This window comes from Piliocolobus tephrosceles, chromosome 12 (genome assembly GCF_002776525.5).
Source record: "Piliocolobus tephrosceles isolate RC106 chromosome 12, ASM277652v3, whole genome shotgun sequence".
Taxonomy (NCBI): domain Eukaryota; kingdom Metazoa; phylum Chordata; class Mammalia; order Primates; family Cercopithecidae; genus Piliocolobus; species Piliocolobus tephrosceles.
Window position 1 is genome coordinate 34,632,165 of NC_045445.1, and position 12,564 is coordinate 34,644,728.

A 12,564-nucleotide genomic window follows, 5' to 3' on the forward strand; every position below is an offset into this window, starting at 1 on the left:
CCTGCCTCAGCCTCCCGAGTAGCTGGGACTACAGGCGCCCGCCACCTCGCCCGGCTAGCTTTTTGTATTTTTTAGTAGAGACGGGGTTTCACCATGTTAGCCAGGATGGTCTCGATCTCCTGACCTCGTGATCCGCCCGTCTCGGCCTCCCAAAGTGCTGGGATTACAGGCTTGAGCCACCGCGCCCGGCCTTAGTTGCAGTCTTACAAATAGACATGTGACTTTTCACAGTCCTTGGTTACTTTTATTAACTTACTATTTTTTAAATTTGATCAACTGAGTGAAATTGCAACTGTTTTCTCCTCGTGTGACAAATTTTTTGCCCTGGCTTAAACCTGCTGTTTTGACTATAGAGTTTCTTTTTTTTTTTTTTTTTTTTAATTATTATTATACTTTAAGTTCTAGGGTACATGTGCATAACGTGCAGGTTTGTTACATATGTATACTTGTGCCATGTTGGTGTGCTGCACCCATCAACTTGTCAGCACCCATCAATTCGTCATTTATATCAGGTATAACTCCCAATGCAATCCCTCCCCACCCCCCATGATAGGCCCCGATGTATGATGCTCCCTTCCCGAGTCCAAGTGATGTCATTGTTCAGTTCCCACCTATGAGTGAGAACATGCGGTGTTTGGTTTTCTGTTCTTGTGATAGTTTGCTAAGAATGATGGTTTCCAGCTGCATCCATGTCCCTACAAAGGATGCAAACTCATCCTTTTTTATGGCTACATAATATTCCATGGTGTATATGTGCCACATTTTCTGAATCCAGTCTGTCACAGATGGACATTTGGGTTGATTCCAAGACTTTGCTATTGTGAATAGTGCTGCAGTAAACATATGTGTGCATGTGTCTTTATAGCAGCATGATTTATAATCCTTTGGGTATATACCCAGTAGTGGGATGGCTGGGTCATATGGTACTATAGAGTTTCAGCTGCAGTACTGATAAGTGACTCTTAAACTTGTTTGATAAGTTTTAAATATTTACTTCTTATTTTGCTTCAAAGACAAACATTTATTTAATTCAAATCCATTAAGCCAACAGTTCCCAGTTGGGATACTGTTGAACATTCTCACAAAGTTGTACATAATTAAAACGTGAAACTTGATACATTGGCCGGGGCGGTGGCTCAGGCCTGTAGTCCCAGCACTTTGGGAGGCCAAGGCGGGCGGATCACGAGGTCAGGAGATCGAGACCATCCTGGCTAACACGGTGAAACCCCGTCTCTACTAAAAATACAAAAAACTAGCCAGGCGAGGTGGCGGGCGCCTGTAGTCCCAGCTACTTGGGAGGCTGAGGCAGTAGAATGAGGTGAACCCAGGAGGCAGAGTTTGCAGTAAGCCGAGATGGCGCCACTGCACTCCAGCCTGGGCGACAGAGCAAGACTCCGTTCCAAAAAAAAAAAAAAAGAAGAAGAAACTTGATACATCTCGCCTGTAATCCCAGCACTTTGGGATGCCGAGGCAAGTGGATCACGAGGTCAGGAGATCGAGACCAGCCTGGCCAACATGGTGAAACCCCGTCTCTACTAAAAATACTAAAAAAAATGAGCCAAACGCGGCGCCTGTAATCCCAGCTACTCAGGAGGCTGAGGCAGAAGAATTGCTTGAACCCGGGAGGCAGAGGTTGCAGTGAGCCGAGATCACGCCACTGCACTCCAGACTGGCGACAGAGCCAGACTCTGTCTCAAAAAAAAAAAAAAAAAAAAAAACTTGATGCTTCTCTTACTTTATATCTAGAAAGGTCCAGTCTATAGGCAAGACACATTTCTGCTTTAACACTCTATTATATGCTACCGACAACATTTAGCCAGAGAATGTCTAAGCTGCCATTTGCCACTTTTCTTTTTGGTTTGCAATTATAGGTAAATAATGTGTCTTCTTGTTTAGTTTTGATTTTTTTCAATATTCCTTCAAAGTTGGTAAAAATTAAATTTTTGTCAGGGACTATGCCAGTAAAAATTGAAGGATTGCCAGTGTTTGTCCAACTTTTATTAATCTCCCCAAGCCAGCTATTTTTCCACTCCAACTATTTTATTCCAGTAGATATATAACTAGATTCTAGTTACTTAGCCTGGAAATCTGAGTTGTGTTTAATTTTTTCCTTTTTTAAAATCTCTTACATGTAAGTTATGAATTTGTCAATTTATTGTTTATCTTTTGAGACAGGGTCTCCACCCAGGTTGGAGTGCTGTGCCGCAATCACAGCCCGCTGCAGCCTGGAATTCCTGGACTCAAGCAACCCTCCCACCTCAGCCTCCTGAGTAGCTGGGACTACAGACGCGTGTCACCATGCCTGGCTAATTTTCTTTAAATTTTTTTATAGAGATGGGGTCTTGCTATGTTACCCAGGCTAGTCTTGAACTCCTGGGTTCAAGTGATCCCCCCACCTCAGCCTCCCAAAGTGCTGGGATTACAGGTGCAGGCCACCGTACCCAGACCAACATCACTTATTAAAGAGACTATCTTTTCCCCATTGTGGTTTTTGTTTGTTTGTTTCGTTTTGTTTTTAAATCTTAGAGACAAGGTCTGCTTATATTGCCCAGGCTGGATTTTATTGTTTTTTTAATATCTTGTTCACCTAGACTTACAGTCACACTTTATGTTCTCATCACTTAATGTCTAGACAACCACTGTCTCTAAACTTACAGGATTTTCCATTTTTTCCATTCTTGTATAATTATAATTATATTGCCATGAAATTAATCTTTTTGAAAATAATGATTTAAATTAACGGTTGGGGGAAAAAAGTCCAAACTCCTTAGCCTGGTAGTCAGGGTCCTCCATATTCTGGCCTCACTTCTGTTTCTTCAGCCTGTCTTCCACAATTTCCCTGTTTCAGTCTGGTTTATCTATTCCTTCTCAAATATATTTTGGTTTTTGGTTTGTATTTTTGTTTTTTTCATTTTCTTTTCTTTTTTTCTTTTTTTTTCTTTTCTTTTTTTTTTTTTTTGAGACAGAGCCTTACTCTGTCATCCAGGCTGGAGTACAGTGGCACAATCTTGGCTCATTACAACCTCCACCTTCTGGGTTCAAGCAATTCTCATTCCTCAGCCTGTCGACTTAGCTGGGATTACAGGTATGTGCCATCACACCCAGCTAATTTTTGTAATTTTAGTAGGGATGGGGTTTTACCATGTTGACCAGGCTGGTCTTGAACTCCTGGCCTCAAGCAATCCACTCACGTCAGCCTCCCGAAGTGCTGGAATTACAGGTGTGAGCTACCATGCCTGGCCTGATATATCACAGTTTTGAAGCTAATCTGATTCTGTGCTCACTGGGATTCCCAACATAATTTTTCCTCCATGACGAATTCTATTTATTTTTATTTTTTTGCTTATGTCTATATGCCAATAATTTAAGGATAGGATACCTTGTTTTTGACATTCTGTGACAGGGTGCTTGTGAATTTTTTTCCCATTAGTCACTTGAGGGTTTTATATTGAAATATAACTCACCTATAGTAAAATTCATCCTCTTAAAGCGTACAATTCAGTGGTTTCTGGTATATTCACAAAGTAGTACAACCATCAGTACTAATTCCAGAATGTTTTCATCCCTCCAAAAAGAAACCCATATCTATTAGTAGTTACCTCCCATTCTCTCCCTCCAGCCCCTGGCAACCACTAATCTACTTTATGTATCTATGATTTCCCTCCATTTCATATAAATGTAATCATACAATATGTGGTCCTTTCTGACTGGCTTTTTTTACCTAGCACAATGTTTTCAAGGTCCATCCATGTTGTAACATATAACATGTCATTACCTCATTCCTTCTGCATTTTTTTTGTTTAATGGAGTCTCGCTCTGTAGCCCAGGCTGGAGTGCAGTAGCGCTATCTCGGCTCACTGCAAGCTCTGCCCCCCAGTTTCACACCATTCTCCTGCCTCAACCTCCCATGTAGCTGGGACTACAGGCACCCGCCACCACGCCTGGCTAATTTTTTTTGTGTGTGTGTGTGTGTTTTTAGTAGAGACGGGGTTTCACCGTGTTAGCCAGGATGGTCTCGATCTCCTGACCTCGTGATCCGCCCGCCTCGGCCTCCCAAAGTGCTGGGATTACAGGCGTGAGCCACCGCGCCCAGCCTTCCTTCTGCATTTTTAAAAATTGTGAAATACACATAACATAAAATTTACCATCTTAACCATTTTAAGTGTACAATTCAGTAGCATTAAAGTATATTCACACTGTTGTGCAACAATCTTGGGAACTTTTTCATCTTTCAAAACTGAAACTCTTTACCCATTAAACAACTTATTTCCTTTCCTCCAGCCCCTGGCAACCACCATTATACTTTGTGTCTCTATGAGTTTGACTACTCTAGGTACCACATATAGGTGGAAACATACAGTGTCTGTCTGGCTTATTTCATTTAGCATAATATTCTCAAGGTGTATCCATGTTGTAGCATGTGTCAGAATTTTCTTTCTTTTTTTTTTCTTTTTTTTTTTTTGAGATGGAGTCTCGCTCTGTTGCCCAGGCTGGAGTGCAGTGGCGCGATCTCAGCTCACTGCAACCTCCGCCTCCTGGGTTCAAGCAATTCTCCAGCCTCAGCCTCCCAAGTAGCTGGGATTACAGGTGCCCACCACCACACCTGGCTAATTTTTTTTGTATTTTTGGTAAAGACGGGATTTCACTGTGTTGGCCAGGCTTGTTTCAAACTCCTGACCTCAAGTGATCTGCCTGCCTCAGCCTCCCAAAATGCTAGGAATTACAGGCATGAGCCACTGCCCCCAGCCTCATTTTTAAGACTAATATTCCATTATATGTATATACCACATTTTGTGTATCCATTCGTCTGTCAAGGGGTATTCGAGTTGCTTCCACTCTTGGCTATTGTGAACAATATTGTTATGAACACAAATGTGCAAATATTCGAGTCCCTGCTCTCACTTCTTTTGGATATATACCGAGAAGTGGAATTTCTGGGGTCATTTGATAATTCTGTTTTTATTTTATTATTTATTTATTTGTTTATTTTGAGACAGAGTCTATCTGTGTCACACAGGCTGGAATACAGTGGCACGATCTCGGCTCACTGCAACCTCTGCCTCCCAGGTTCAAGCAATTCTCCTGCCTCAGCCTCCTGAGTATCTGGGATTACAGGCACGGGCCACCACATCCTGCTAATTTTTTATATTTGTGGTAGAGATGGAGTTTCACCATGTTGGCCAGGCTGGTCTCAAACTCCTGACCTCAGGTGATCTGCCCGCCTCAGCCTCCCAAAGTGCTGGGATTACAGGTGTGAGCCTCTGCGCCCCACCGGTAATTCTTTTTTGTTTTTTGTTTTGTTTTTTGTTTTTTTGAGATGGAGTTTCACCCTTGTTGCCCAGGCTGGAGTAAGTACAATGGTGCGATCTTCCCTCATTGCAACCTCCACCTCCTGGGTTCAAGCGATCGTCCTGCCTCAGCCTCCTGAGTAGCTGGGATTACAGGTGCCCACCACCACACCCAGCTAATTTTTGTACTTTTAGTAGAGATGGGGTTTTACCATGTTGGTCAGGCTGGCCCGGTAATTCTATTTTTAATGTTTTATGGAACTGCCATACTGTTTTCTGTGGCAGCTGCATCATTGTATATTCCCACCAATACATGAGTGTTCCAGTTTCTGCACATCTTTGCCAACACTTGTTATTTCCTGCTTTTTTGATAGTAGTCCTCCTAATAGGCGTGAGATGATAACTCATTGTGGTTTTGATTTGCATTTCCCTAATGACTAGTAATGTTGAACGTATTTCCATATGCTTGTTAGCCATTTGTATACTGTCTTTGAAGAAATGTCATTCAAGTGTTTTGACCATTTTTTAAATTGGGTTATTTGGTTTTTTGTTGTTGAGTTACAGGAGTTCTTTATATATTCTAGATATTACCCCTTATCAGATAATATGGTTTACAAATATTTCTCCCATTCCATGGGTTGCCTTTTCACTCTGTTGATTGTGTCTTTTGATGCACAGAAGTTTCTAATTTTGACATAGTCCAATTTATCTATTTTTTACTTTTTTTAAATAAGAGATATACTTTATCTTTTTGTTTTATTGTGGTAAGAACACTTAACATGAGATCTGCCCTCTGTATTTTTACTTTTGTTGCCTGTGCTTTTGGTGACCTGGTGTATTTTTTTTAAGTGTTAATAGATTTTTCCCCAGCTTTATTGAGCTATAATTGACAAATAAAATAATATATATTTAAATTTTACTGTGTGATAATTGTTTTGTTTTGTTTTGTTTTGTTTTTGAGACGGAGTCTCGCTCTGTCGCCCAGGCTGGAGTGCAGTGGCCGGATCTCAGCTCACTGCAAGCTCCGCCTCCCGCGTTTACTCCATTCTCCTGCCTCAGCCTCCCGAGTAGCTGGGACTACAGGCGCCGGCCACCTCGCCCGGCTAGCTTTTTGTATTTTTTAGTAGAGACGGGGTTTCACCGTGTTAGCCAGGATGGTCTCGATCTCCTGACCTCGTGATCCGCCCGTCTCGGCCTCCCAAAGTGCTGGGATTACAGGCTTGAGCTACTGCGCCCGGCCTTTTTTTTTTTTTTTTTTAACCAGGCTGGGGTACAGTGGCACAATCTCAGCTTACAGCAACCTCCGCCTCCCGGGTTCAAACGATTCTCCTGCTTCAGCCTCCCAAATAGCTGGGATTACAGGCATGCACTACCACGCCTGGCTAATTTTTGTATTTTTATTTATTTTTATTTTTATTTACTTATTTTTTTGAGACGAAGTCTCTGTCGCCCAGGCTGGAGTGCAGTGGCGTGATCTCGGCTCACTGCAATCTTTGCCTCCCGAGTTCAAGCGGTTGTCATGCCTCAGCCTCCGGAGTAGCTGGGATTGCAGGTGCGTGCCACCATGTCCAGCTAATTTTTGTGTTTTTAGTAGAGACAGTGTTTCACCATGTTGGCCAGGCTGGTCTCAAACTCCTGACCTCAAGTGATCATCCTGTCACCTCGGCCTCCCAAAATGCTGGGATTATAGGCGTGAGCCACCGTGCGTGGCCCAACGTGATTGTTTTATATATGTATACATTGTGAAATGATTACCACAATCAAGTTAACACATTCATCACCTCACATAACACATCTAACACATCACCTCACATAGCTACACTTTTTTTTTTTTTTTTTGAGACGGAGTCTCGCTCTGTCGCCCAGGCTGGAGTGCAGTGGCCGGATCTCAGCTCACTGCAAGCTCCGCCTCCCGGGTTCACGCCATTCTCCTGCCTCAGCCTCCCGAGTAGCTGGGACTACAGGCGCCCGCCACCGCGCCCAGCTAGTTTTTTGTATTTATAGTAGAGACGGGGTTTCACCGTGTTAGCCAGGATGGTCTCGATCTCCTGACCTCGTGATCCGCCCGTCTCGGCCTCCCAAAGTGCTGGGATCACAGGCTTGAGCCACCGCGCCCGGCCCATAGTTACACTTTTTAAAACTAACAGCTTTATTGAGATATAATTCACATGCCTGAAATATTCACCCTTTAAAGTATACAGTTCAGTGAATTTTAGTATATCCATAGACTTGTGAGCCTATCACCACAAGCTAAATTTAGAACATGTTCATCACCCGTCAGAGAAACCCCAACCATTAGTTGTCACTCCTCATTCTTCTCACCACTTCTACCCCAAACTTCAGGCAGCTACTAATCTACATTCCGTCTCTATAGATTTGCCTATTTTTGAGATTTCTAACATTTTTAAATGAAAATTAGTTTGTAGGGTCTTTTTCACATTGAAGTATCACATTTTATAAGTTGAATTTAAATGAATATTTTACTTCCATGCCGTATTGTTTCATTATGTTATCAGTGTGAATTTGTGGCTCCTTTTGTACTGTGTTGATTATGGTTGTGCCAGTGTGCTTTATGCCTTTGGGAGACCCTCTTCAGAAGACTGCCATCAAAAAAGTCCTAGAAAACAATGGGTTGATTCCCTTATATCCACTTTTGACATTTTCTTTGTTATAGCAAGTGTGGTATTTTTTTTTTCTAAACAGGTCAGGAATATCCTGCTATAGTAGAATTTGCACCTTTTCAAAAAGCTGCAAAAAAGAAGACTAAGAAAAGAGATACCAAAGTCGGGACTATCGATGATGGTATAGTATAGCTCTAATTATATAATGTTATTGCTGTGGGGTTTTTAAAAATAATATCTTTGCGAGAGTTAATTCGACCCCAAAATTTAAATTAGAAAATAAACAAAATAAAGTAAGTGAGAAATGTTATTTGCCAATGGAAGCTTTGCTTAATTGTTAGAATAGAGAGGGTTTCTTGCACAGAATTTCTGCTCTCTTTGGCTAGGGCATTTCATTCTTCAACCATTGAACAATATAATGTTGACTATTGAGTAACAAATCACCATAGGTTTATTGATTAGAAAATAGTGGAAAGGCCGGACGTGGTGGCTCACGCGTGTAATCCCAGTACTTTGGGAGGCCAAGGCAGACGGATCACCTGAGGTCAGGAGTTCAAGATCAGCCTGACCAACATAGAGAAACTCTGTCTCTATTAAAAATATAAAATTAGCCGGGTATGGTGGCACATGCCTGTAATCCCAGCTATTCGGGAGGCTGAGGCAGGAGAATTGCTTGAACCCGGGAGGCAGAGGTTGCAGTGAGCTGAGATCGTGCCTTTGCACTCCAACCTGGGCAACAAGAGCGAAACTCCATCTCAAAAAAAGAAAAAGAAAAAGCAAATAGTGGACAAAAAATCAGGTTTCAAAGTTTAACAGGTGCTTCTTGAGGCCTCACCATTTTTATGATTATTTATTTGACTTTTGGTTTCCATTTATAAAGAAGAAGGTTTGAACTGTCGTAGGAAAATTTCCATACCCAGGTAACCTTATATAAAGTAGCTGAAATTGTCCCTCCTATTTTCTGGTCTTTGAATATACAGTTAGCTACACACATAGTATTAGGTTGAACAGGAATAGAAGAACTGAGACCAGGTGCGGTGGCTCACACCTGTAATCCCAGCACTTTGGGAGGCCAAAGTGGGCAGATTAGCTGAGGTCAGGAGTTCGAGACCAGCCTGGCCAACGTGGTGACACACCCCATCTCTACTAAAAACACAAAAATTATCTAGGCATGGTGGCAGGCACCTGTAATCCCAGCTACTTGGGAGGCTCCTGAGGAAGAAGAATTGCTTGAACCCAGGAGGCAGAGGTTGCAGTGAGCTGAGACCATGCCATTGCACTCCAGTCTGGGCAACAAGAGCAAAACTCCGTCTCAAAAAAAAAAAAAAAAAAAGAAATACAATAACTGAAAAACCAAAATAATTTTCATTTAAGGTATACTGGCTCCAGGTTTTGAGACCTCTGTAATGTTATGTTAGATAGCTGTTACACAACTCTTTATGTTGGATAAGGACTTAGGCCCTTATTTTATATCAGATTGATGTTTTAGAATCATCTAGTTTAATTTCCATCATTTGTTACTATTACAGGTATTTAAAAAAAAAAACAGTAAAGACTCAATAACACATAGCTGTGATATTGGTTTTATTACAGATTTAGATCTGGAAGACTTGATCAAGTGACATATAGAAACAAGCAATATAGTGACTTAGATGTGTCACCCTTTCTGATGTCAGAGGTTTGGGAGAGAACTCCAGGAATTACCATCACCTCAAGTGCCACACCTAGGACTTCTCTCTAATTTATCTTTTTGGAACACCTAACTTAGTAGGACAGTGACTTTTAAAAGCAAACTATGTAATACCCCTAGTGGTTCTGTTATAATGCATGGTGTCTCATTTTTCCTGACCTCCGTGTTATACCAGATTCCTATAGTGAGTATCAGTTATAGGAGTTCTGAGAGCAAATGACCAATTAAGCTCTAAATAGTCTACCTTGTGGGTATGGTTTGGTTTTTTTTCATCTTCCATGAAGTAAAAAATTATCTTATTTGATAAATCAGTATCCTAGATAATGTCTTTTTTTTTGCTTAAAGTCTATGATGTTTTCTGTTTCCTTAAATGATTATTTAGATCCAGAATATAGAAAGTTTTTGGAAAGTTATGCCACAGATAATGAGAAAATGACATCTACTCCAGAGACACTGCTAGAGGAAATAGAAGCAAAAAATAGAGAATTAATAGGTAAGTGGGCAAAAGGAATTAGGGCAACAGCCTTTTCATCACAGTACCTAAGTCTGTCTCCTACCTCCGTCGGTTGCTAGCTGTGTGACTTCGGGGAAGTTACTAGCTTCTCTGAGACTGTTACTGTAAAATGCAGATGGTAATACCTGCCTCACAGCATTATGGGAATTCATTAATAAGGTGGGAAAAATTCTTCGACCTATTTAGTGTCACACAAATGTAATATCAATACAAAAAGTTTGATGGCTGATAAGGAACGTTTAGACAGTGGTAAGCCTTTGAAGGTCAATTGGTATTTCCTAGTAATAAGTTCATATTCCTGAAAAAATTTTGACTTGAAAATACTAAAAGATGAAATGAGTTACTGCAAAATGGAAACTACTTGAGGAATTCTAGCTTGGATGTTGGTTCTCAGTAATAGGCTGTCACTACTGTATCAGTAGCTGTAAACATGAGCATAATCTTTGACCCAGGATTTCCACTCAGGAATTTATCCTAAGGAATATGTGGGGTGTTTTTGTGTTTTGTTGTTGTTGTTGTTGTTGTTTGCTTTCTCTCTCTTTTTCTCTTTCCCTCTCTCTCTCTCTGTCTCTCTCTCTCTGTGTGTGTGTGTGTGTGTGTGTGTGTGTGTGTGTGTGTGATGAGTCTTGCTCTGTCGCCCAGGCTGGAGTGCAGTGGCGCAATCTCGGCTCACTGCAACTTCCGCCTCCCAGGTTCAGGCGATTCTGCTGCAGTATCTGGATTCTCCCAAGTAGCTGCAAGTACAGGCACCCACCCCTACGCCCGGCCAATTTTGTGTTTTTAGTAGAGCTGGGGTTTTCACCATGTTGGCCAGGCTGATCTCGAACTCCTGACCTCAAGTGATCTGCCTGCCTTGGCCTCCAAAAGTGCTGGGATTACAGGCATGAGCCACTGTGCCCGGCCAGGAATATGTGTTTTAAAAAGTGGCTGTAAGGCTAATAGCTTATTCAGAATGTTGAAAATGAAAAATATTCTTCCAAAACTTGACTTTTATTAATGGATACATAGTATAAGCCCATTTCTGGTAACTTTCTTAGAATAAATTCCCAGAAGTGAAATTATGGGGTCAAAAGGATTAGATATTTTTAGCCCCTTCCCCCCAACTTCTTCCAGTTGAACAAGTTTACTTACACTTAGTAAAACAAGAGAATGTCCTAAGTACTTAATTCTCATCAATTGGGAATAACTCTTTTAAGAAATTATTTTGTTGTTTTAATTTGAATTTCTTCACTTTTTAAAAGGTATTTTAATCCCATATTGTTGAAATCGAATGCTGTAAAACTTCTTTCTGATATTACAATTGTGATCTTTCTGCATAAGGGGTGTACACATTTTCCCACCTTGGGTGGTTGGCAGGGAATGTCAGAAATGGAACCCTTTCTAGGGGTTGATAAGTATTATTAATAATCTGTTTACATTTATGTAGCTAAAAAGACAACCCCACTTTTGAGCTTCCTGAAAAACAAGCAGGTAAATCTTTTGTCTTTATAGTTCTCTCAATACTTTAATTTCATTGCTTTGCATTCTATAGACATTTTAAGAGCATTGGGTTTCTAGAGGATAAATAGCTTCTTTTTCCACCATTACTCTTTAAGGATTTGCCTTGTTGGTCTCACTTTCTGGCCCTGTCCTTCACTCTGGTTGTTGGACCAGGAGTTCACTCTACAAACCTAGAATGTTCTTAGGTTGTCCCAGAGACACTCTTTTGATATTCTGAAAGCCTCTGGAGAGATAGTAAGGCAGCAGTGGAAGACTAATATTAGCAGGTCCTGGTCTTCATTGCCTTTCGTTTTCTGGGTGGAGTGGGGGTAACAGTGGTAGAATACCACTTTGTAGAAAGTAGGAAGGAAAGATTATTCAGTCGGGGGTCTACCATGCCTTCGGGATTGATTAGGGTTTTGGTGATGATTATTTTATTTGAAGACTTGTGTTGATGTTTCTAGAGAATGAGAGAAGAAAAGAGAGAAGAAAGAAGGAGGAGAGAAATAGAAAGAAAAAGACAAAGAGAAGAAGAGAGGAGGAAATGGAAAGAAGAGGAGAAACGAAAAAGGAAAGATATAGAAAAGTTAAAGAAGATAGACAGAATTCCAGAAAGGGAAAAATTAAAGGATGAACCAAAGATTAAGGTATGAGAGTACTGAAACTGACTGCATGTTGCTAAAAATTGCATGTATCTACTTCTTTAAATATGCATGTGACTTGTGTTGGTGTAAATGAATTTTTTGTTTCGGTTTTGCTCTTTTGGGGGGAAGTGATCCAATAAAAATCTTTCCTGTAATGCTAATAGTATTAGTTTTTAAATTTAAGATCATTTAAAAGGATTTAGTAGTATATTATTTCTTCAGTGCAGATCTGTGCTATTTTTGTCATTGAAAATGTTTGATTTGGCCGGGCGCGGTGGCTCAAGCCTGTAATCCCAGCACTTTGGGAGGCCGAGACGGGCGGATCACA

The 12,564-nt window shown here is 41.0% G+C and overlaps 1 protein-coding gene across 1 annotated transcript in view; it reads left to right on the top strand.

The window, feature by feature from the left end:
* Positions 1 to 907: 907 nt before the first annotated feature.
* Positions 908 to 12,564, top strand: part of UPF3B (UPF3B regulator of nonsense mediated mRNA decay) — a 35,829-nt gene continuing 24,172 nt past the window's right edge. Inside the window, exons 1-5 of the mRNA XM_026451845.2 lie at positions 908 to 923; positions 7,992 to 8,090; positions 9,982 to 10,092; positions 11,540 to 11,583; positions 12,057 to 12,239. Of these exons, the coding sequence (XP_026307630.1) occupies positions 908 to 923; positions 7,992 to 8,090; positions 9,982 to 10,092; positions 11,540 to 11,583; positions 12,057 to 12,239 (453 nt within the window). The remainder of the gene's footprint in view (positions 924 to 7,991; positions 8,091 to 9,981; positions 10,093 to 11,539; positions 11,584 to 12,056; positions 12,240 to 12,564) is intronic.